General features: G+C 36.5%; 2 protein-coding genes across 2 annotated transcripts; both read right to left on the bottom strand.

Moving 5' to 3' along the window:
• Window positions 1-909: 909 nt before the first annotated feature.
• Window positions 910-1,845, bottom strand: LOC109245202 (olfactory receptor 5W2-like). Its single transcript, XM_019412517.2, has one exon. The coding sequence runs from the start codon at window positions 1,840-1,842 to the stop codon at window positions 910-912; it is 933 nt and encodes a 310-aa protein (XP_019268062.2). The 5' UTR covers window positions 1,843-1,845.
• Window positions 1,846-8,810: 6,965 nt separating this feature from the next.
• Window positions 8,811-24,307, bottom strand: LOC109245203 (olfactory receptor-like protein OLF2; the record flags this gene model as incomplete). Its single annotated transcript, XM_053900610.1, is given in 3 exon segments — window positions 8,811-8,819; window positions 12,235-13,164; window positions 24,299-24,307. Coding segments are annotated over 3 exon segments (948 nt in total), but the record flags the coding sequence as incomplete, so codon positions are not given.
• Between the last annotated feature and the right edge of the window lie 2,209 nt (window positions 24,308-26,516).

The following is a 26,516-nucleotide window of genomic DNA, read 5'->3' as shown; positions in this document are numbered from 1 at the left end:
AACAAAGAACACTTACCATCTTATTTTGGAGGCAATAAGCCAAGCAATATTAAAAAAAAAAATGCTTAAAGGAGATCATTGTCTATGAATTATAAAAAGGGACATTTAACCAGAGCAGAGAAGGAGGAAGATAGGAAGGAAATCTTCCTTTGGAAGTTATGGAAGACTTGTGGATAATTTCAGTACAATGATGTAATTTACCAAGGAACTTTACACTTCTCTTTAAAACCTTTGCATGTTGGACTATTTAAATCCCAAAATGGTATAGAACCTCAGGACCTCTGTAATGTTAGACCCTTTGCCTGGAATCTTTTATTTTCCCCAGCTTGATTTTTTTAATTAGATCTGAGACTAAACATCATCATAGAAGGAAACCTTTCTTCTAGACACTAGCTTTTGACATTTTTTTTCTAGATTTGTAACTGCCAACTCTTTTACTTCATGAATGTTTTAAGACTTATTTGGGTGCTCAGTTAATTAATGTTTGTTCATTCCTCTAGATTATAGGATTCATTAGTTTGGAACCTACTGTATTTATCATGAAATTCAAAATATTAACATGTATGAAAAGTACTTAGTGAACACTCAATAATAAATCCAAGTATACTTGTAATTAAGCTTACATGAAAAGCAAAGAAATAAATATATGGAAAATTAGAAGAGTCAGAATGTTTTGCACAAATAAGTTTCTTAAATAAATTGAAGACCACAGTGACACATGACAGGCTTGAGGAAATACAGTGTCTTGTTATGGTTGAGTTTTAATGCAGATACTCATTTCTTTAAGTATTTGAGAAAATACCATAATAATAAATACCATAATAATAAATAAATCATATCATATAATTTTATGAAAACAACAATCACGATATGTGTGTGGGTGTATGCACATATACAGACTATAAATACTTAAAACTGTAATTTGTTTTTCAATTTTTCTAAGGCCCTTTTTACATCCTTGTTCCGTAGGCTATAAATCAGTGGGTTTAACATGGGAATCACAAGGGTGTAAAACAAGGAAGTCATTTTGTCTTGATCAAGAGAGTAGGAAGAAATCGGCCGGAAATACATGAAGATCATGGTCCCCTGGAAAATTGCAACAGTAGTTATGTGGGAGGTGCAGGTGGAGAAAGCTTTGAACCTCCCCTCAGCAGAGCGGATCTTCAGGACAGATAGGATTATATAACAATAAGAGACAAGGACTACTGAAATGGTGCTCAGTTCAATGAAGCCAAAAATGGTGAATATTGCTAATTCGTTGAGTTGTGTGTCTGCACAAGAGAGCAATAGGAGAGGAGGTACATCACAGAAGAAGTGATTAATCTCCTTTGATCCACAGAAACATAACCGGAATGTTAGTGTCGTGTGTATCAAAGCATCTGCCGTTGCCAGCACGTAAACCCCGGCCATGAGCAGGAAGCACACTCTGCTGGACATGTTGACCGTGTAGAGCAAGGGGTTGCTAATGGCCTTGTACCGATCAAAGGCCATCACCGCCAGCAGTAGGCACTCGGAATCTACAAACATACAGAAGATCAAGAATTGTAGAGCACAGCCAACGAAAGGGATTGATGGGTTTTTGGCTAAAAGGTCTACCAACATTTTGGGCCCAACTGCTGTGGAATAACAGAGGTCACAGAAAGAGAGGTGGCTAAGGAAAAAGTACATTGGTGTGTTCAGCTGAGAATTCATTCTAATTAGAATAATCATTCCGAGGTTTGCCAGGAGATTGGTGAGATAAATAAGCAGGATGGTGGTGAATAGAGTCACTTTGATCTCAGAGTTGTCGGTAATTCCCAAGAGAAAGAATTCAGTCAAGGAGGAGCAGTTTTCTTTGTCCATTCTTCTTTGTGCTTGTTCTAAACTGCTTTCCAAAATGACCAAGCAAATTATAGATCAGGCTTTGGCTTTTCTGGGTACCCAAAACACCATAAGACAAAACGTGATTTTATGTTGTCTTCTTTATCCTCAGAAAAGAGTCCGGTGAGTGTCCCTATTAAAGAAGACTTGCTGTGTTATAAAAAACTAAAAATTTTGGGGATAGAAAGGTGATAAACTTGAATTCTAAATACATGTCATTCTTGAGATATGTTACTTGCCTTGGCTTCTGTTGTCCAATGTCAAGTAGCAGATCCAAATGAACTGTGAGTTCTCTCTAGAGCCAAAATCATATAAGAGGAACTACCAAGGTTTTAGAAAGTGTCAGAAGATACTGGATAATATGAGTTGGACGAAAAGAAACAAAAGTATAAGTTGCTTTCTTGAGGAAAGGTAATTGATTTTATCACTCACCGTGATAGCGCATATAACAAATGAAAATTAGTATGGGTTAGATTTTGGTGTATGCTGACTTTAGTGTTTACTGAAATATGAACATGTTTTATACAACTATTCTATCACTCTTCCTCACTGGTTTGACACAGCACTGAGAATCCATTTGTATGATTGACTTTTGCTGTAGGACAAATACTTTGAAAGACAAAGAGATGTGATAAAACGAAGTGGAAACAACAGACTATCATGTGCAAATTTTCAGATCTTTGAATTTTCAGTTGTCTTTTCCATTAAAATAAAAAAGGCGAAGAAAAATAAATGTTTCTGAGAGACACAGTCTTCAGTCTTGAATTTATATACACACATTATGTATGTGTGTATCTGTTGAGAACTTAAATGGTAATTTGAGTGGTGGTCTCGTTTTTATTTTTCTAGACTTAAATGCTATGGCATGTGGTCTATATGGGCTTGGATTTGTATATATTAGTGTTCATAATGTGTTATCTCTATTATTTTTGATAAAAATAGAGCAAATGTGCCACTTAAATGTACAGTATCACTTACATAGAGATAGAAAGTGATGGTATACTTATTGACCTAGAAGAAAATATAAGTAGGGAAAAGCTTTACCACCCTTATACAAATGACAAATGAGGCCAAATCCACATAAGTCTAATAAAGAAATATCATTATTTAGATGTTAGGTTGCAGAATTTATTTAACTGACTTAAGCAGATATAAAATGATTCATTTATAAATTCCTTAATACTTGATTCCTAATTTTTCCAAAAAAAAAAGTAAGGTGTTTTCCAGTCTGTATATATTTTTTAAAAATTTGGTTATTGGGGCGCCTGGGTGGCTCAGTCGGTTAAGCATCCGACTTCAGCTCAGGTCACGATCTCGCGGTCTGTGAGTTCGAGCCCCGCATCGGGCTCTGGGCTGATGGCTCAGAGCCTGGAGCCTGCTTCTGATTCTGTGTCTCCCTCTCTCTCTGCCCCTCCCCTGTTCATGCTCTGTCTCTCTCTGTCTCAAAAATAAATAAACGTTAAAAAAAAATTTTAAAATTTGGTTATTTAGAAACCTACCTGAAATGAGCGTCTTTCTGTTCTTATTTCTGGTACATGAACAATAAATAGATGGCATTTTATTTCTACCTTGTGACTGTTGGGGCTTTAATCTCTAAAGACTCTGCCTTTGCTCTTCTGGGTTATGTGAGTGTGACTAATTAGGCTTCTGCTTCTGTATTTCCTTCCCCCCCCCCCCTCCTGCCAATGAATGCTGCATCAAAGGCTGAACTTTCAATTCTTCACTCCTTAACAAATTGATCAATGCCAGAAGTTTACCAGAATTTATTCTAAGTCTATGCTTATGGTTACTATGAATCTACACCCTCCTTCAGTGAAAGTGATGTCTAATTAAATTCAAATAGATTTTCTACTTAATATTATTTTCAGTTCCTTTTCATTGTTCGCTCTGTTTCTTCCATTTCTGAAACATCCCTTTTACCTTCCATTTAGAAACATGATAATCTTGTATATTGTTTTTTTCATTAGTCATTGTTTGGTTCCTTTTTCATAGGAACACGCCAACAACTCCCATTTCAGTGATTTTTTGACTGTGTACAGGTGGAAAATCTTTCCCTTCTAGGTTCTTTCAGTGGTCTAATAATTAAATTGACATAAGACAGGTTAGCAGAAGAAAAACACACTTAACTTCCTGCATATGGAAGCCCCATAAAAAATATGACACTCAAAGCAGTGACCAAATCAAGCAGCTTTTATACCTTTTAGACAAGGAAGTGGTAAATTCGTGAAGAATTGAGAAGACAAAGAGGTTTGACCTTGGGGTAGTAAATTAGTGTGGAATTAAAAAGGTTTTTTGTTTTTTTTTTTGTTTTTTTTTTTTGTATAGCCTTTATGGCCCTAAATTCCCTCTCTCTGATGATAAGGATGCTACTTTATCTCCTTTTACAGGGAGTGTACTTTTCCCATGGTGGATTAACTTCGTGCTTTCAGAGCCGGATTCTTCCTTATTTCAACTGTATAACATCTACTACACCTAGTACATTCTTCATCAAGTTATGTTCTTTATTTATACATACGTCTTTTCACTTTCCTAAAACCTTTAGCATAGGATATGCATGAGTAATGAGCCAGTAAATGTGGGGTATTGAATATTTTCCTGTTGTTAGGCTGGTGGACGTTCAACAAAGAGGAGTAATAAACAACCTTTCTATGTACATAACTCACCTGTACAAGGATGATTTTTTATTTAAAAAATGTGTTGGGATAATGCTTTTGAAACAAAGCCAACTTCTGTTTATTGAAAAACAAGTTTTGTGTGCCATTATTCATGGCAGTACTTTGAGAATTGAGAGAAACGGAGATGAGAAATTTGTGCCTACCCAAATCCCACTGGTACAGATACAAATGAAATGCTCCACCTTCCTGTATCTTGGTCAACCATGTTGGTCCCTGAATGTTCTTTGGACTTCTTCGCTGGGACAGGGAGTTAAAACCTGTGTTCCCATTATTCTGCCCTATAAAACATCTCAACTCTCTCTTCTAGAAATGTACTTTTTTTAGCACTCAATTTGTAATGGAAAAGGTATGGAGATCTTACCAAATGATTTGTGGTTTTCATATATTATTTAGCTTATCCATATATATCATCGGATATTTCTAGCATTATCTTGTGTTTCCTGAGCTGTCTTTAACAACCTCATTATACTTATACTGAAAGTGGGATCCAGAAATAATCAGTAACGTTCTGGAATTTCATAAACATTATATTTTTAAGACTCAAAGAACTTGCCCTTAATAGTTTTTCGACTACAGGGTAATGAACTTCAAGGCATTATGCTAAGTGAGATGAGCCAAACAGAAAAAGACAGACACTGTATGGTATGATTTATGAGTCTAATCTAAAAAAACCAAACTCACAGAGACTTGTAGAGTGTAGAATGATATTTACCAGGGGCAATGGGGGTGTAGGAATTGGGAGATGTTGGTCAAAGAGTACAGACTTGAAGTTATAAGATGAACACATTCTGAAGATCTAATGAACAACATTGTGATTATAGTTACAATATTGTATTAGAAACTTCGAAGTTGCTATGAGAGTAGATTTTAAATGTTCTCACTACAAAAAAAATAATTACATGATGGGATGCAGGTGTTATTAATGCTATGGTGGTAATAACTCCAATATATAAATGTGTCAAATAAACACTGCATTTCACAAATCTAAGGAGCCAAGAAAATAAATAAAATGATTCTCCTGAGGTTGTGCAAACAGGCAATCTTGGGGAACACTCTGTATTGGCCCTGTCCTGAGTGACATTTTATAATAGATGAATTATTGCAGGATGCTGGTCAGTACAGATGCTTATCTGTTGTTAAAGTCTACTTTTGGTTATAACTTAAATAATGTATTCTTGCTCTATATTTTGCCTTATTGCAGTTAATTTATTTCTTTAAAAAAATCCAGTGAATGCCAAATCTGTGTGTTCAATTAATAATTGGTGTTACCAGAGAGCGTTTTGTTTTTTTTTTTTTTTTCCAAACTCATTTTCTCATCAGATGCTTCTCTGTCTCCAGGGAAAACAAATTTCTTCAGGTTGCACTCAGTGTAGATAGAACCTAAATTTACCTTCTTCAACTTGACTGCCCCTGTGGACCAGTTAATCTAACTTCCTTCTAAAGTTTTCCATTAAAATCTGAGCCTTAGTGATTATATTATCATTACAAACTGGATGATTACCATCCTAAAGGGATTTGTTTTTAATTGAAGTTGGCTTTCTCACATTACGAAAAATTGGCAGTTGGAATTTAAGACATGAGACACAAGCAAGTGGGAAAAAAAATCTGTGTCTACATGACTTCCCTGATGCCACTGAGCTTCTATATGTAATCCTATAAAGGCATCTGTCTACTTAAAAAGTCCTGTCTTTAGAAAATAGTTGTATGGCCCTGGGGGCCTGGGAGGCTCAGTTGGTTAAGTGTGCAACTTCAGCTCAGGTCATGATCTCATGGTTCCTGGTCTTGAGCCCTGTTTTGGGCTTTGCAATGGCAATACGGAGCCTGCTTGGGATTCTCTCTCTCTCTCTCTCTCTCTCTCTCTCTCTCTCTCTCTCAAAATAAGTAAATAAATGTAAATGAGATAAGATAAGATAAGATAAGATAAAAAAGAAAATAGTTGAATGGCCCTGAGTCATGGGTCACTATGAAAAAGTTTTATGCATGATAATGGCAGCAGGGAAAACCAGGTTCACTAAGTCCCTTTGTTGTTTTAAACAGGATTCGGAGTGCTTATGAATTGAATAAGACATCTTTGCTTTTTTTCAACAACAAAAGATATAATTATTTACTGAAATATCTTCTGAGAGTTTTTCCATTCATTTTTAAAAATAGACCAGATTTATTGTGTATAAAGCATTTCTAGGGATAAAACTTTATAATAACATTCTGCAATTTCTTATAATCTAAAGGTGAATAGGCCTTGCTTTTGGAAAGTCTTTTCTTTTTTTTTTTTTTTGTAAATTTTTTTAATGTTTATTTATTTTTGAGAGAGAGAGAGTAGGAGAGGAGCAGAGAGAAGGAGATACAGAATTGGAAGCAGGCTCCAGGCTCTGACCTGAGCTGTCAGTGCAGAGTCCTACGCAGGGCTCGAACTCACAGAGTGTGAGATCATGACCTGAGCTGAAGTCAGATGCTTAACAGACGGAGCCACCCAGGCACCCCTGGAAAGTCTTTTTGATGTGGAATATACATATGGAGAATGCTTAAATAATAAACATACTGTTAGATGAATTAAAACAACAACAACAACAACAAACACCTGTAACAACCAGGACCCAGACCAAGAATGGGAACAAAACCAGAATCAACAAAGACTTCTACATGCTCCCTCCCAAGTTTTTATTCACTTAGCCCAAGGAGTAAATATTTTCTTGACTTTTATCACGATATATCAGGTTAGTATATTTTTGAATCACACTTATGCCGATGCTTACAATATGTGTTGCTTCATTGAACAACATACTTGGGCAATCCATTCATGATGTTTCCTCAGTTGCGGTACGTTTATTCCCATTATTGAATAGTATTCTTTGTACAAAAATACCATTATTTATCTACTTTAATGTTGATAGGCAATTGAGTTGTTTTCTTTTTTCCAATACACAAAATGTTTTTTGAACATTTTTGTACTCCCTTTGGGACATACATAAGACCAGGAATATAAGACCAGGATTTGGAAATGTGTGCACACACATCTGTATAAAATTTAGACTTAATAAATATCATCATATGGTTTTGTAAAGAAGCATGCCAATCCATATTTCCACTATCACACTTTCAGTGTGTGAGTCGTCTGGCTGTTCCACATCCTCACTAACACTTAATGTTGTCTGTCATTTTAATATTAGCCATTAGGTAGAATATGTGGTTTCCTGATGACTAATAAAGTTGGGTATCTGCTATTATTAAGTGTCTCTTAAAGTCAAAATGCCAGAACAGAAGGAAAGTTAAATGAGTCCAGCTTAGTGGTATTGGGGTTTCTGTAATTCATGCTATCTGTCCTTATTACCACCCATATTTTGGGTCAAATTGACCTAGTGATGTAATGTAGTCCTTTGGTATGAATATATTGCCACCCATCTGTTATTCTTTTTTTTAATCTTCCCACAGATAGAAGTAGGCTTGTGCATTGATAGAATCAAATCAATATAGATGGAGAATGTGGCACCTGGAACACACAATAAATATTATCCAGTTGAAACTCCTCTTTTGACAGGGTGGTGCTGAGATCTGACGAGGAAACGTGATTTGTTAAAGGTCACAATTATAGTGAGTTGGGAATAGAGTCAGACCCAACGTTGTTGCTGCTTCTCCAGTTCATAGCCTTTTTCTAGGGAGGATATCAAACTAGGTTATATTCGCTGCCTCTAAAGGCACTTAGCAAAGTAGTGAGAAGCAGTACAGCATTTGGCAAATTTTGCTAAGCTTTTCACAATATAGAAATAATTGCTTGTGTAATTACACATACACATTAATCTGCATTTGTTTAAAGATGCCAGTGCCTGTGCAGAAATAAGGAACTGAGATGAAGGAAGGGACATGTGTTATTGGCTCATCACATGCAGACATTGATAATGTCTTACTGGGACAGTTACATTTCCTGCCAACAGGTGGCGGGTATGCTCTGAGAAGTATGTGGGTTACAGATACAGATGGTAAAGGGAATGGTGAGGATTGGATTAAAGAAGTTAACATAAAATATTTTGATGCTAACTTTCTCCGATTTTCTGTGGACAATCAAGACAGAAATCTTGGGCAGCCCCTTAGCCCTCGTTCACTCTTGAATTCCCCAGTTTCCGTGAAGCAGTTACACGTCTCCCACTCTCACAGATTTAGGCACAGGGATTTTGCAAATTTTATAGATCAGTTGATTCTATTTTTAGACACTTGTTCATTGAGCTTACAGTGCCTCATTTAATAGACTTAACGTTTGCTTCTTTTTTTAATGTTTATTTTATTTTTGAGAAAGAGAGAGTATACACAGGGAAGCGGCAGAGAGAGAGGGACACAGAGGATCTGAACGGGGCTCTGCACTGACAGCAGAGAACCCGATGAGGGGCTCAAACTCACAAACTGTGAGATAATGACCTGAGCCGAAGTCAGATTGTTAACCGACTGAGCCACTCAGGTGCCCTACATCTCCTTCTTTTTAGTTCACACATCAGACTTAGATTGGCTTATAGGAGCCAATATGTAGATCAAATCCGAGCTTAAATACATTACAGTTGTCCTATGAAGGGGCAATGTGTTGGTAGATGGCATCTTTGTGCTTCTAAGATTGACACCCATCTGTGTCTGGGCTTTGTTCTGATTAAATTACACTCCTAACATGCTGTACTTCATGAAAGAACCTAACTGATAGGTAAAATGTCTGAATAGCATTGCCTAATTGAGGAGAGATTTTGGCTAAAGGAAGCATCCCCCCCTTGTTTTATTTCGTTATGTATTTTTCTACCTCTATACCTTCCTGTACCATGTCTCAGAATGTCAGAAAGAATATCACCCTGGACAAAAGAGGAGCCTCATTGTCCTACTTGGTTTTTACTGGAAATCTGAAGTGTTTTCACCAAAGCCTTCTACAATGGCACCTAGGTAGTCCTAGCCATTGAGTGACTTTTAGTTTATGTAATTGTAGCAGACATTTGTCCCTTACAAGGAGGACATATGTTATTTACATTACAAGGCATGCGTAGATGGGGTGGGGTGCAGGTGCTCGCAAGAACGGAAGCCGGAAAAGAAGCAGCTTTTTCTCCCACGGGGTCCCTTCCAATTCCCTGTCTCAATGGGATCATGCACAAACTGGAGCAGAACCAAATTAAGTTGTCAAATACCTTGTGAACGCCCAGATGAGAGTTCTTTGGTTTATTTTCCCAAGTAACTTATATGCCTTTAAGCTTCCCTTACGTTTAGCATCCACAACTACTTTACGTGCTTACGTATATGATACAAAAACGTACTTAAGGCACATACTTGACCTCAGCGATTTTTTCTTTTACTTCCCATGAATAAACATTCAATAACAATTAACTTTTTGGATCTTTTTTCATTTTTTCTTTACCCAGATGCTATAGCGGGGCTTGAGCAAAGAGATGAAAATACCCAGTCCTTAAACTCTGAGTATTCATTACCCCACCTTGAAGGTAACGATTTAGGAAACAGAGTAGATTCAACAAAGTTCCCAGGCTCAGGGTGGTGTGGGACCCAAGCTTTAGTGAGTGCTAGAGGGAAGAAAAGCCCCTGGAGGAAGTGACTGAGTGGTGAATGGTAGCACTACAGCCCAGCCTTACTGGTTTTCTTTAAATTCCACAGAAATGACGTGGTCCTGTCCCCCTGGGGACCCTCTAGTTGCTGATCTATCTGCATAGAATGCTTTCTCTACCTAGTGCATCTCTCAGCGAATTCCTACTTATCTTTTAGATCCCAGACTAATTGTCTGAATTTGCAAGAATTACTTTTCAACTTCTGTTTCGCTTTGGGAAGCAAATTAATGCTCAGAGACTGGTTTGTCTTTGCCAGCAATGTATTTAACGCAGGTTCACAGTGGGAGTTTCACTAAGCAATGGCATACACAATAATGTCTCCAAATAAGCCAATAAAGGATAATATACTCCAGTGAATGATAGATTAGTCACACTAGTGCTCCAGGCAGGGAGAGATGAAAGGAATGGAGTTCAAATTTAGTCGAAGTGCACCTTTAGGGGAGCTGGGGCTCAGGAGAGACGGTTCAGCCAATCCTGAGCTGACGTCCGGTTGCCAGTGCAAAAGTAACAGTCCCCTGTTGCTAGAGCACGTTGCTAGGGAATGACAGAATCACTCATCATGAGCATCATGGGCAGGATGATCTTCTGCACAGGCTGCTGCTACCTGGCTATTGGCTTTTGCCACCACCAGTGGAAGAGTCACCGTTACCAGGCAGGAGCTTATTGACCCGAGGTCATTGGAGAGATATTATTTTAATTAAATTTAATTTTAAAAAAAATTTACTATTGAGTATAGTTGATGTGCAATGTTATATCAGGCTCAGGTGTGCAGCATAGTCACGTGACTACTCTGTGCATTACTCAGTGCTCGCACTAAGTGTAGTCATCATCTGTTGCCGATACTGTTACTACAATATGAATGGCTATATCACCTACGCTGTATTTTTTCCTCCCTGTGACTTATTTATAACTGCAAGTGTGTACCTCTTAATCCCCTTCACCAATTTTGCACACCTCTCCTGCCCCCACTTCCCCTCTGGCAAACAACAAAACTCTGCATTTATGAGTTTCTTGTCTGCCTTTTGATTGTCTGTTTATTCACTTGTTTTTTGAGATTCCATATATACATGAAATCATATGGTATTTGTCTTTCCCTGTCTGAGTGACCTCACTTAGCATAACGGCCTCTATGTCTGTCCATGTTACTGCAGGTGGCAAGATCTCATTCTAGTTTACAGCTGAATAATATTTCATTGTATATATACATCACACCTTCTTTATCCGTTCATTTATTAATGGACACCGGCTTGCTTTCATGCCTTGGTTATTGTAAATAATGCTGCAATACACATAGAGATATATATTGTAGCCTTGCTCAGACAGAACCCTCTTAGGTGGTCCTCACAAGAATCAATATTTAGAGTCTAAGTACTCCTTTGCCATAGTTGATTCTTCATGTGTGTTTATTCATAAGCTCCCAGTGGGGCCCTTCATCAGTTGAGCTCCTGAGTTATTATCAGTAAAAACATATGAGATAACAAAATCCTGGAAAACCTATTTCATCCTTATATCCTTATATCCTTTTGATATCCTTATATCAAAACAACTTTACTCTCAAAAACAATTTTATTTTGTCATAAGTGGATTTGAAGTCATCTCAAACAACAATTTCCTTCACTGTATTTGAAAAATGTACTTTGGTTTTATAGCGTTTAGCATTTCTTTCTTTCTTTTTTTTTACATTATGGGTAATTATAGTTTTATAAATAATCTGAGTGTTAATTAAAATTGTAACTTCCATTAGGCAATGAGATTTATTAGTAAATAAACTGCTGGATTCACCATGAAATTCAAAGCACATAAAGGTACTTAGAAAATAATAGCATTTAGAAAATTAAATTCATACACAAATGAAAGACTGAAGACAAAAATTTGGCAAACTTGGAATCTGAAAATTTCACACAAATAAGGAGTACCAACATAAATTCAATGTATAAAATGAAGCCTGGAGTATTTAGGGAATGACACATTTTGGCATGGCTGGTACATGTTATAAATACTTATTGAATCACACGCTTATAGCCAAAACAATTCTGATTTCCATGATTTATAGTGTAAGATTGTGAGAAAAAAAATGCATACATATAAGTTTTCAATGAAACCACCGTCTATTTTTAATTTTTTTTCAGAGCTTTGTTCACATCTTTGTTCCGGAGGCTGTAAATCATAGGATTTAACATGGGAATCACAAGGGTGTAAAACAAGGAGGTCATTTTGTCTTGATCAGAGTAGGAAGAGTAGGAAGAACTTGGCCGGAAATACATAAAGAGCAGGGTCCCCTGGAAAGTTGCAACAGCAGTTAAGTGGGAGGCGCAGGTGGAGAAAGCTTTGAACCTCCCCTCAGCAGAGCGGATCTTTATCACTGCCAGGATGATCTAAAAGTAAGACTCAAAGAGCTCTGAAAGGGTAATCAGCTCAATGAAGCCCAAAATGGTGAATATCACTAACTCATTAACTTGTGTATCTGAGCAAGATAACAAAAGGAGAGGTGGGACATCACAGAAGAAGTCGTTGATCACATTTGACTCACAGAAACATAAGTGAAATATTAATATTGTATTTACAGAAGCATCCACAATTCCCATCATGTAAACCCCAGCCATGAGCAGAAAGCACACTCTGCTGGACGTGTTGGCCGTGTAGAGCAAGGGGTTGCTAATGACCTTGTAGGGATCAAAGGCCATCACTGCCAACCGTAGACACTCAGAATCTACAAAGGTGCAGAAGATCCAGAATTGCAGAGCACAGCCATAGAAGGGAATTGACTTGTTCTTTGCAGTGAAGCCTACTAGCATCTGGGGTCCAATTGCTGTAGAATAACAGAAGGAGAGGTGGCTGAGGAAGAAATACACTGGTGTGTGAAGCTGGGAATCCATTCTGATTAAAATGATCATCCCAAGGATTGCAACCAGAATGATGAGATAAGCAACTAGAAATATGATAAATAGGGTCACTTTAATTCCAGGGTTATTGCTAATTCCCAGGAGAAGGAATTCATTCACAGAAGAGCAATTTTTTTTCCATCCATTCTTCTTTATTCTTCCAAAATGCTACAGAAATGATCAAGAAATGGTAGAACACAGTTTTAACTCTCAGTTTTAACACTCAGAAAAATAAACACTCAAAAAAAAAGTTTTAACACTCAGAAAAATACCATCTGTAAATCACAAAGGATTTATTTCAACACATTATGTTCTTTACGGTCTTAATCTTGAGACAGCAGTCCCGACAAGTTTCATGGTTATGTTGCTGGCAGAAGTTAAAGTGTTTGGGTATAGAATTTAGAGAAAGTTTGATTGTAAATTTAGGTATCGTCCATAAGATATATGATTTATGCGCACTTTCGTTGCTTTATATCAGTAGTCAGTCATTATAGATCATATATAATACACAAGTAACACCTCAATTAAAAACAAAGTTGGAATATGAATTCTTGTGTTTTAAAAATAAATATCTCATTGGGGTGCCTGGGTGGCTCAGTCGGTTAAGTGCCTGACTTTGGCTCAGGTCATGGTCTCAAAGTTTGTGAGTTTGAGTCTCACATCAGGCTTTGTGTTGACAGCTCAGAGCCTGGATTCTGCTTTGGATTCTGTGTCTCCCTCTTTTTTCTGCCCTTCCCCTGATCACACTCTGTCTCTCAAAAATAAAAAATATATATATATATATTTAAAAAAATTAAAAAAAAACCAAATACCTAATTGACCATAAAATGATTACATTTATTGAATTCTCTAAGAATCATAATTTGTTTGGGACATCTAGGTGGCTAAGTGGGTTGAGCATAGGACTCTTGATTTTGGCTCAGGTCATAATCTCATGGTCTTGAGATTGAGCACAGAGTTGGGCTCTATAGGGAGAGAGTGGAGATTGCTTGGGTTTCTCTCTTTCACTCTCTCTCTCTGCCCCTCCCCCACTCATGAGCCTGTGCGCACTCTCTGTCTCTGAAAATAAATAATAAACATTTAGAAAAAAGAAACCATGATTTATTTAAGACTTGTTAAGTTTGAAACAATGAACGTATCTCTGATTTAAGAATAATGAACAATATGTTTGTGACTATTTCCACCCACATTGTTTTTAGTATTTACTGAGACATTAGATATATCTTAATAAACCTTTCTCTAGTTATATATTACTATTTTGCCACGTTTATATTACTTACATGCAAGAGTGGTCTCATGCCAAAAGACATTTATCTTGACCAGTAAAAAAAGAATATTAAAAACAGGTGGATACAGCAGAATTTAACACATACATTTCCATCTCTGGATTTTAAAACTGACTTGTTTGTTAAAAATAAAGAGGAAAACAAGAGTAATAAACATACCTTTGATTTATAGGCTTCCGTGTGTGTGTGAGTGTGTATGCATGTACCCGTCTTTCTACTGATATATGAAAACTGAAATATGGATGATAACTGATTTTCTTTTAGATTTCAGTAAATATCATATGTGGTTCATATGGGTTCAATTTACACAAATTAGTATTTGTGTAGTGATATCTCAACTATTACTGGTAAAAAAAAGTAGAAAAAAATCTTAACTTTGCATATACCCTTTCACAGTGAGTAAAAAATCTCATATCTATCTATCTATATAAATTTTGATTAGGATACAAATAAGTAAAACTGTTTATTTGCTACTCAAAATGAATGGATTCACCCTACTTAAATGAGAAATACCTCTTTTTTTTTTGCCATTTGATTGCAGATTATTAACCAAAGAAAATGAGTAAAATAATCATTCACACTTTTAAAAATATTTGATTCCTCATTTTTCCAAATATAAACTTTTTTTTTGTTGATTATTTAAATTTAGTGACTCAGAAACTACCTGTGATGGGCAAGCCTTTCTGTGCTGGCCCCTGATAGCTGAATGCTGCAGACAGATTGTATTTTATTTTTACTCAGTGTCATTTGGGATTTAAATATCTCAGGCCTCTGTGCTCATGCTTCTATATTATACAGAAGCATCCAATTAGACATCTAGTTCTGTATTTTCTCCCGTGAATGTTGCAACAATTTCCACAAAGGCTGAATTTAAATTCTTTGCTCTTGCACCAAATGGGTCATCGTTAGGAAGGTAAAATGATTTTTATAGTATGATTCATTGTTACCTTGAGTCTATAACATCTTCCTCCAATCAGATCGGACTTCTAATGAAACTCAAATAGGCCTCCTACTTAATTACTTTGTTAATTACTATCTATTCCATTAAATATATTAAATTAATAAGTTTGAATTACTTTATGACTAAGGGTGTCTGGGTGTGTCAGTCAGTTAAGTGTCTGACTCCTGGTTTTGGCTGAGGTCATGATTACATGATTCATGGGTTCAAGCCCCATATTGGCCTCCATGCTGCTGGTGTGGAGCCTGCTTGGGATTCTCTCTCTTTCCCTTTCTCTGTGCCCTTCCCCTGCTGTTTGCACTCTCTCTTTCAAAATAAGTAAATATGTAAGGAACAAGTTTAGGAATTCCCTGGGCTTGCACCAATGCGTTAAAAAGGCACAAAGAATTACAAAGCCATAGGATGCTCACACCCAAGTTTAGGTAAACAAGATTAGGGGAATATGGATAAAGAAGGGGAGCGAAGGCCCCAGAATAGAGTTGGGGGGGACAAAGTCTTCCAGAATAGTGAAGGGGGGCAAAGGCCCCCAATACAATGGTATATGAGGTAAGCAAGATTAGGTAGTCAGGGTGAAAGCATCCCCCAAGTTAGTAGTATAGCAGAAAATTGCTTTCACAGGAGGGAAGGACCAAGTTAGGTAAACAGGTAAATAGGGCTATAGACTGCTGCTGTGCTGCTTGTGAAGCTGCCCAGAGTGGAGCTGATTAGCAAAAGAAAAGGTGCCTTGTTGACCCTGAAGTTACTCACTCTATCTGTCTCATCCCCTAGGCTGGCTAAAACAAACAGAGGTGGTGCCTCATGTCTGCTGTAAACAACCTTCTGCCCAGCTGCCAGTGCCAGGATTTTGTTTTGTATTAACCCAAACCCCTAACCCCAAATGTCTTCAAGACCCCCTTTCCTTCACATCCATGAGTTAATGTTCACAGTTTCATTGTCTCTTTGTGCACATCCATCACCATGTTTATAAGCCTGCTGATCCTAATAAAAACAGGACAAGAACCTTTATTCGGGGATCTTGTCTTTTTCTGGACATTGGCCATCTCTTGCATTTTAATCCTGCATCTGCTTTCTTACTGGCCAAGAAAGAACTTTAGACTTAGAGTCTATGACATATATACACTTAAAAAGTATTTTATGACCATCACATCCACTATACATAGCCTACTTTTTCTTGTACTATCTTTATTTTATTCAGATATGTATCTTTGACTACCTTATAAGCTCTTTCATAATAACAACTGCAATGGGCTAATTTGTGTATATCTTGCAGCCCTAGCACCAGCACTTGTACAAACTGAAACTTTGTTCTTAAGTATTTTAAGTGGATAGGCTGGTGGGTGATAAATAGTTGGAATAAAGAAGCTCTTTTGGACTGTTTCAGCTAATATAGATCATAAGTACATGTGTGCATGAAAAAGGTTTAGGAAAAAACAAGGTTCTATTTGTTCCTTTTTTATTTTCAAATTTTCTTTTAAATTCTAGTTGGTTAACATACAATGCAATATTGGTTTCAGGAGTAGAATCCAGTGATTTGTCAATTACATAAAACACCCAGTGCTCATCACCAGTGCCCTCCTTTTAAAAAAATTGTTTATTTATTTTTGAGAGATAGAGCATGAGCAGGGGAGGGGCAGAGAGAGGGAGAGACACAGAATCTGAAGCAGGCTCCAGGCTCTGAGCTGTAAGCACAGATCCTGATGCAAGACTCAAACTCATGAACGGTGAGATCATGACCTGAGCTGAAGTCAGATACCCAACCAACTGAGCCACCCAGGCACCCCTCAACTATCTTTTCTATTAGTGCATTTTGTTCTGTGTGTACTTCCAAGTATAAGAAAAATTCATTCACACACACTTATGTATTTAATTTGAATATATAAAAAACTAATAAAAAATGAGAAAATGGGAATTTTCAAGGTTCTACAACTGATTGATGGTAGTCGTGCTTAATTAAAGATGATTTCAAACTCTTTGATATTTGATATCATGGACACATGATATCTTTACCCCTTTCTGTTAAATTGGGCTGGACTTTGACTGCTTTGATGAATACAGTATAGAAAAAATAATTGTCATTCTGGGACCAACTTTCAAACGGTGTATACTTTTTACAAATGTAATTATTTTAATGAAGTTAATGGTAGTCAAAACTAGAAACAAAGAGATGTTCACAAATAGGGGAATAAATATATTAAGAACATTATAAAATCATTAAAAGGAATACATTGGTGCCCTTTGTATTGGTGTAGAAGTATTTGCAAAAGACTATAGTTAATTGGGAAATTTAACATGCAATGAATTATACAGTATTATACACTATTTTCTGGAAAGCAAATGATGATCATATAGTCACTAATGAATGACCATGATGAGAAAATAAGAAAAAAAAAGATGTAGCATACTTGAGATCGATGTGTGGAATGAAGTAATGAGGGGAAAAATTATCCACTATGAAAATAAAATTAAAACATACGTAAATTAATCCCATTTATATTTTTATATATATGTGTGTATTGTGTGTGTTTGTGTTTTCATTTATGTATTTCAAAGAGGGTATGATTTCCTAGTTTTACTGAGATACAATTGACATGTAATATTGTGGAGTTTTCTCCTGCTTTCTGAAACTTTGCATGAGATTAGTATCTAAAATCTATAAAGAACTTATCAAACTCAGCATCCAAAATATAAATAAACCAGTTAAGAAATGGGCAGAAGACATATAGACAACATTTTTCTAAAGAAGACATCCAGGTGAGTAGCAGACACATGAAAAGATACTCAACATTACTCATCCTCAGGGAGACACAAATCAAAACCGCAATGAGATAGCTCCTGTCAGATGCTAAAATGAACCTGTCAGGTTGGCTAAAATGAACACAGGAAACAGCAGATGTTGGTAAGGATGTGAAGAAAAGCAATCCCTTTTACACTGTTGGTGGGAATGCAAACTGGTGCAGCTGCTGTGGAAAACAGTATGGAAGTTCTTCAAAAAAGTTAAAAATAAAAATACTCTATGACCCAGCAAATGCACGACTAAGTATTTACCCAAAAGATACAAAAATACTGATTCAAAGGGCTACATGACCCCAATGTTTATAGCAGCAGCATCAACAATAAGCAAATTATAGAAAGAGCCCAAATGTCCATCAACTAATGAAGGGATAAAGAAGGTGTGGTGGACACACACACACACACACACACACACACACACACACACACAATGTAATATTACTCGGCCATCAAAAAGAATGAAATCTTGCCCTTTGCAATAATGTGGATGGATCTAGAGAGTATGACGCTAAGTGAAATAAGTCATCAGAGAAAGACAAAATACTGCATGATTTCACTCATATGTGGAATTTAAGAAACAAAACAGATGAACATAGGGGAAGGGAGAAAGAGAGAGAGAGAGAAGCAAACCATAAGATACTCTTAACTATAAAGAACAAACCAAGGGTTGATGCAGGGAGTTGGTGGGGGGGATGACCTAAATGGGTGGTGGGTATGAAGGAAGGCACTTGTTGTGTTTTGCAGTGGGTGTTGTCTGTAAGTGATGAATCACTCAATTCTACTCCTGCAGCCGATGTTACACTATGTGTTCCCTACCTAGAATTTAAATAAAAATTTGGAAAAAAAAGTAAATTTGTGTTGTACCACTTCATTTTTACAAAAGACCCACAATTGTATTTGTTTTTGCTAATTGTCTGATGTGCAGGAGTCATTTAGCTAGTTTCTTGGTTTCTTTCAGAAGGAATTGTACCATGTGTAGCTATGCATTTGGTGTGTCCGTGGGAAGCAGGGTGTTGAGCCTCTTATGTCACCATATTTAAAGACTTCCCCTTGGCCCTGATAATACTGCATTTGGAAGCAGCTATTTGCCTTTAGTCTTTGGGAATGTGTGAGAAGGATATGATGTAGAGAGACTAAAAGGAGGGTTGAAGTAGACAGGCTAGAATATATAAAGCCTTTTAATGTGGTGTTTCCTATTTATGTAAAAATGCCAAGATAGTCATTATAGGCCATCTGCCCAAGCTTCTATTTGAGTCACGATTCCTTAAAAAATATTTTCCAGAATGTGTTGTTCAATTTCATATATTCAGACGTAGGAGGCCCACGATTAATTGAATCTGTCAATTCTATTTTTGTAATTCCATTTTTAGGGATTAAAATGTCTTATTCTTTAGTTAAAAACCACTCGATCTGATAAAACAGCCAATACGTAGATCAATCAACCTTTAGATGCTATAATATATAGCTGACATAAGGGAGAGAGATGGGTTAATCTGATTATAGGTTTACACACTCTAAATTAGTAGTAATCCAGTGACAACCCATTCTTCTTGAACAATTTATTTCAAACAATATTTTCTACTGTGCTGCTACTTATAAGTAAGAGCTCCATAAAAGTATGTGTTAAATGGAAAAAGATCATACAGGTGGAAACCCTTGAAGCGCTTTATAAAAAATAAAACAAAATTCTCCATAGATATTTTTTCAGCATGATACTTTGTGAGAAGTCACAGCATCCTATAAATGCTCCTTTGAAAACCTGAGAATCTCCCTGGGCTTTACTTCCATTCTGAAATGTTTTCATACAAAGGCATTTTGCAATCGCAGCTAAAAAATTGAAGACATTCACTGGTTTTAACTTCTACAATGGAAATGATTAATTAAGAGTATCTTTGAGTCTTACATGGTCCTTCAAATATATGCTGTATATATGGCATCTCAATAAGTGGATTCAGTGCTTTTATTTTCAGAAGCTAGAGCAGAGACAGATGAAATAGATAAATAGCAAGAAAGAATATGGTATGTGGTTTATGTATGAAACTGTTAGGATATTCTTTCTATGCTGATTAATGATTGGCAGGTATAGCCTTTTTATAGTCATTTCTATCACTCTCTCTCACCCACACAGGGAGATAGATAGATGATAGAGAGATGATACATAGATAGATATGTAGATAGATGATAGATATATACATATAGATAGATATAGATAGATATATAAATATCTCTCCCTCTTTTCCTCTCTCTCTCTCTCTCTCCCTCTTTCTATATATATATATATATATATATACATATATATATATATATATATATATATATATCTGAATTCAAGTCAAAAATATTTTTTGGCCATATTTAACAGATGGGGGTTGCTTTTAAAACTTATAAATATGCATTAAATACATACAGCATCACCATAAAACCCTTATTCTGAGTTCCTGTCTTTATCATAAAAAGAATATGGATCTGTGTTTAATTGGAGAAAAGTCGACCTGAACAAAAATGACTGATAATGTGTTATTTCTTTCTGAAACTGAGTAAGAAGAGAATATACCATTTTTGTTTGATAGTCCTTAGGACTTACATCTCTAAAGTCTGTCCTGATTCACTATGTGGTAACAATGTGTAGTTAATTAAGATCTGTCTCCACAATAAATGACACAATTTTGTTTACCAGAGGGGAACATTTTTATTTTTATGAAAAAAATTACATTAAATTTAAATTAAATTGAGGGAAAATTAAATTAAATTAAGGGAAGATTAAATATAAATAAGAAAACCACAGCAATATATTATTATCTAGAACTGAACTAGTGATATTTTTCTTAGATGCAAGAAGGACACACTGACTCTCTTTTTCCCCCTGAAAGAAGAGACTAAATGTCCCAGGTGAAAAGTGCCTTCCCTGTACCAGAAGGGACAGAGACATCTTTATCACCAGAAAAAGTCAGAATAGAAAGGGCTGTATAAAGAAACCTTTATTACTTCCTTACTAATTTGCTCCCCGAAGCCCAAACTTCTTTGACTTTCCAGTTCTTCACGCTGTATTTTTCCTTTGTGTAGAATGTATAAAAGCTGCCTGCTTTGGTCACTGAGTCTTGTATTTCTATGAGCTCCGAGCATATGAAATTACACATTTTTCTCCTGTTAGTCTGTTTTGGGCCGATTTAATTATTAGACCGACCAGAGAATGTGGGAGAGAAGTAAGGAAAATTTTCCCTTCCATATTATATGCAATTTTTTATATCATAAATAACTTGAGATAAATGAAAGTGTGCATCCATAATTCATCAGATGCTGTGTTTCTATATGGAAATCCTTCAAAATGAACTTAAGGAAAGAAAGACCATTTTGTCATATATTACGTCTTTCACTACTATACAATATCACATATTTAATATGCTATCTTATGTATTCTAACTGGTTATTAACAACCTTCTCATACGGATGCAGACATGGGCATCTGGAGTCTCACAGATACTAGGCTTTTCTGGATGCAATACCCTCGCTCTCGATAGATTCCTGATGACAGCATCAGGAAATAAATCTCTCTCCAGAAATCATTCTCATGGCTAATCTCAGGGAATGCTAAAGTGTGTTTACCCTAAAGTCTCATTTGGAAATGAACAAAACCGGGGATGACAGATTTCCAGGATTCTAAGCAACTTCAAGTTCCTCTAAGTTGGTTCTCTAATGCAGCAGGATTCCAGCCTGTGTGATTGATGGCTGAAGGCAGCATATAAGGAGGGTCACCAGATGGAAGCGTGGTCTGTAACTTATATTAAGCTGAACTCTTGAACATCGCTGACATTGGTGTGATGAGAAAGTAATGTGGAAGGTGGCTGCATTGCAGGATTCCAGAGAGCAAATACATAATAAGAAAATCAGTGGCCTCTGAATTTGTGCACTGTGGTAGCCGCAGGGGATGCTCTCTTTAGTGGCCATGTTCTGAGTGACACTTTACAACATGCTAATCAAGACAAGACACCTAAATATCACAGCTTGCTATGCATTCATTGAATATCTACTGTTGATAAATGTCTCCAGATAATGTATAATAATCATGCACATCAGCTGTATTTTCTGAGCTTTAATGCAGTTCATTTAATTGCTCCTAAACCAGTAAATGCAAAACTTGAGGAGGAAAGAAAGTAAGATGTGTTAGGCATATACTAGCTTATGTTCTTGAGTAGTCCGGTACTTTCCCGTTTAATCAGAAACTTTATCTGGGACTTAGCAAGGGCACAGGATTTCTTCTGCTTTTTTTTTTTTTTTCTCTTATTAGTGTATTGTTTTTGTTTCTTGCTTTCTATAAAGCTAGAACTCTCCACAATGAAATTAGTATACTTTTAAATTTGGAAAAATGATTCTCAGTGACAATTTTTGATGCTTTCATACATTCCTTTGTCATTCTTTGTGTGATGGTCCCAGTACTAAGGTAACAAAAGTATTCGTGTGGGAGATACTGTTGAGGCAAGGCTCAAACCATGTAACTAATTGCTACTAATTGCCGACCAGTTAAAATTAAAAAACGGATTCATTTTTGTTACTCAAGACATTTTCTGCCATTGTTTACTTCCTTGGTACTTATTCAGAGGATGTGGAATTGTCCTCAGTCCTTTCTTCTGATTCTTTTCGAATTAATTGTTCCCTCAGATGCTCCCCTGTGTAGAGGGATGTGAAAATCCCACAGGTTCCATTTTGTTCAACCAGGACCTAACTTTAGCCTCTAAAACAGGGTTTCTCCTCAAGACCATGTAAATTAACTTCCCTTCACTCTCCTCCTTCCCATGATTTAAATCTGAGCTTGTATGGCTACATTATTATTATAACTTAGGTACCCTAATGGATCTTGGTTTTCTTAAAAATGGAGTTATAAAGGGACACCTGGGTGGCTCAGTTGGTTAAGCATCGGACTCTTGATTTCGGCTCAGGTCACCATCTACCCTGTCGTGAGTTCCAGCCCTGTGTTGGGCTCTGTGCTGCCAGTGTTGAGTCTGCTTAGGATTCTCTCTCTCCTTCTCTTTCTGCCCCTCCCTCACTCTCTCTCTCTCTTTCAAAATAAATAAACTTAAAAACAACTAGTTAAATTACAGGGGCGCCTGGGTGGCTCAGTCAGTTCAGCGTCCCACTTCAGCTCAGGTCATGATCTCACGGTTCATGGGTTTGAGCCCCACATCGGGGTCTGTGCTGACATCTCAGAGCCTGGATCCTGCTTCGGATTCTGTGCCTCCCTCTCTCTCTGCCCCTCCCCCCATTCTCTCTCTCTCTCTCTAATATAAAATAAAGCATAAAAATTTAAAAAAAGAGAAAGAGTTATAAATAACTGAAAAAAGAATGTTTTTAGGAGAAATTCTATACATCAATTATAGGCAAGTGAGAAAAATTTATGTATAATTAGGGATTTCTGGATCACCCTGGTGATACTCAAGTAGTAGGAGGTAGGCAACCATCTACCTAGAAGATCACCTTCTTCAGAAAATAGTTGTCTGTCCTGTCACATTGAGTATTATGACAAAGGGTTCCTGACATGATGATGGTACCAAAGTACACTGAGTTTCCCTGCTGCTGGAAGAAAGACTAGAAGTTCCTGCAGGTGGATAAAGGCGTTCTGCAAGCAAGACAGAATTTTTACTAACGTGAGGGGCGCCTGGGTGGCTCAGCCGGTTAAGCGTCTGACTTCGACTCAGGTCACGATCTCGAGGTCTGTGAGTTCGAGCCCCATGTGGGGATCTGGGCTGATGGCTGGAACCTGGAGCCTGTTTCGGATTCTGTGTCTCCCTCTCTCTCTCTCTGCCCCTCCCCCATTCATGCTCTGTCTCTCTCTGTCTCAAAAATAAATAAACGTTAAAAAAATTTAAAAAAAAGAATTTTTAATAACGTGAAGAATGTGTACCGAGATATTCTATGACATACGGGCACTACATCAATTTTACAGATATATTAAGAACACATACTGTGTACAAGGAACTGTTAGGTTAAACAACGTAGGTTGTTAACCTAGGTTAAGCAACCCTGAGGTTGCTTACGATACGGTAGAAAATATACTATGTGTTTGGGAAATATATTTAGAGTATAATCTACTTATAGCAACTTTCTCAGGATGTATACTGCAGTTATTTTCAGAAACAAAAATTTCCTTCACTCCAAAGGAGAACGTTACTAGCGTCTGTAGAAATCGTCCCGAGAACCACCGCAAGGTGACGTCTAGCGAGCTAGGTTAGTTTTAAGTTCTTAAAGTATACACAGCTTTTACACGTTTTTTTACCTTGCTCATTTCGCGGAGCAGTATGTTTGTGAAATTTCTCCGTGTTGTTGCACATGGAAGCAGTGAGTTCACTTCCCTGCTGTGTCGTTTTCCAGTGTGCTAACATGTCATGAAATAATTTATCTCCTCTAGAGCAGGAGTCAAACTATGGTGCAAAGTATGTTTGGACGTGAGACACTTCCTATTTATATATGGTCGAGGATTGTTTTGGCAATACACGGACAATCCTAAGGGACTGTGACTAAGAATTTATGGCCTGCAAACCCTAAAATATGCCGCATTTAACACTTTAGGAAAAATTTTTGTTAACTCTTGTCCTGTTGTGTTGATCTAAGTTGTTTTCAGTTTGATGCTAATGATAATAATGCAATGAGAAATATTTGCACACATGTCTTGGGCAGACATACTCGCTCATTTCACCTCAGCATAAATCTGGGAATAGAGTTTTTAGGTCATAAGACATTTATATGGCCAGCACAAGCAGACAAAAGCATACGGTTTTGCAAAGTAAAATGCCAATTCTGCTTTCTACTGTCAGTGTGTAAGAGCTACGATTTTTCCATGTCGTCATCAATACTTGGCATTTCAATTGTTTACATATTTTGCTGTTCTATATGTGAATCAGAATATACTACGTTTACATATTCATTTTTATTTTCTTGAATACCAATGAAGCTGGATATCCACTCTCTGAAGTGTCTAGGAAATTCTGAATTTGCGTAACTGGCCACTAAAAAGGGTCACCCTGACAAGTACTTGGCCCTCTGAAATTGGTATTATCTACCTGGCTTCAAATTTAGGGAGAGGTAACCCAAAATTAGTTGAGTCAGTCAATTCTATTTTTGGAATTCCATTTCTGGGGTGTAGAAGTTCCTATTTCTTCGTTCACACCCACTAGATCTGAAAAAACAGTTAATATGTAGATCAAATCAGTCTTCAGATACTGGAAAATATGGTGGCTGTCCTAAGGGAGCAATGCTGGTTAATCAGATTGCATATTAAAATTCTCTAATTTTAAGTAGCAATCCACTCACGCTCTCTTTTTTTGGACTTAAATATTTTAAGCAATGTTTTCTTCCATGCTGCTGCTCTTAATTTTAAAAGTGCCTGTGTTCATTGAGAAAATATGGTACAGATGAAAACCTTTCAAACCTTTTATTAATAAATAAATTTCTTCACAGTTTTTCTTTTCCAGCATGACACCCAGTGACAGGTCACAGGATTCCACAAATGCCCTCTGAAAAAGGAGAGGAATTGTTTCTTCCAGTCTAAAATGTTTGCTCACAAAACTATTTAAAAGTAGCAGCTACAAAATCTAAGAAATTCAGTGGTTTTTAGCTTCAACAATTGTAATGGATAATTAAGAGTGTCTTTGGGTCTGATATAGTTCTTTAAATATAAGGATATTCCCATGCTATTTCAACAAGTTGTTTTAGTCATTAGAAATTAAAACAGAGAAAGTTCAAATACACCAATATCAAGAAGATACACACATAAATGCTCTTTATTTCTAGTGTAACTAATATGTAGGTGTTTACAGACTCATTATCTTGGTATCCACAATCATTTTATGTACTTCCTTAAAAGTTATAGAAAACAAAATATAATATAATATAACATAATATAATATAATAATAATATAATATATAACATAACAGTATAATAATAAATTGCATATATATATATATATTCTGACTACATACTTTACAGTTATATAATTGTGTTACTAATTTGTAATAAACATTCAAAAATGTTGCCTGGTGTTTTTAATTTATCATTTAATTGTTTTTTTTTTTTTTTTTTCCATTTTGTGTCCCATACAGTAAGCAGGTACTTTGGATAATACAAACAAAATGTTCAATTCTTTTTTTTTTAATTTTTTAATGCTTATTTATTTTTGAGAGAGAGAGACAGTGTGATTGGGAGAGGGGCAGAGAGAGAGGGAGACAGGGAATCTGAAGCAGTCTCCAGGCTCTGATCTGTCAGCACAGACCCCAGAATGGGGCTCCAACTCATGAACCATGAGATCATGACCTGAGCTGAAGTCAGACACTTAACTGACTGGGCCTCCCAGGTACCACTCACATGCCCCCAAAGTGTTCAATTCTTGACAAAGAATGCTCCCAACCACATATTAGAAGCAGTTATTTAATAAATGGAATGATATTAAAACAGTGTTTCAGGGAGAGGTTTTACTATGTATTACAAAAAGAGATAT

Source organism: Panthera pardus, unplaced genomic scaffold, assembly GCF_024362965.1.
Source record: "Panthera pardus isolate Hobbes unplaced genomic scaffold, ASM2436296v1 HiC_scaffold_12, whole genome shotgun sequence".
NCBI lineage: Eukaryota > Metazoa > Chordata > Mammalia > Carnivora > Felidae > Panthera > Panthera pardus.
Note: the sequence above shows the minus strand (reverse complement) of the source record. Positions and strands in the feature narration are given on the sequence as shown.

Coding starts and splice junctions, on each gene's coding strand:
- LOC109245202 (XM_019412517.2), bottom strand. CDS start 1,842: ATGGACAAAGAAAACTGCTCCTCCTTGACTGAATTCTTTCTCTTGGGA.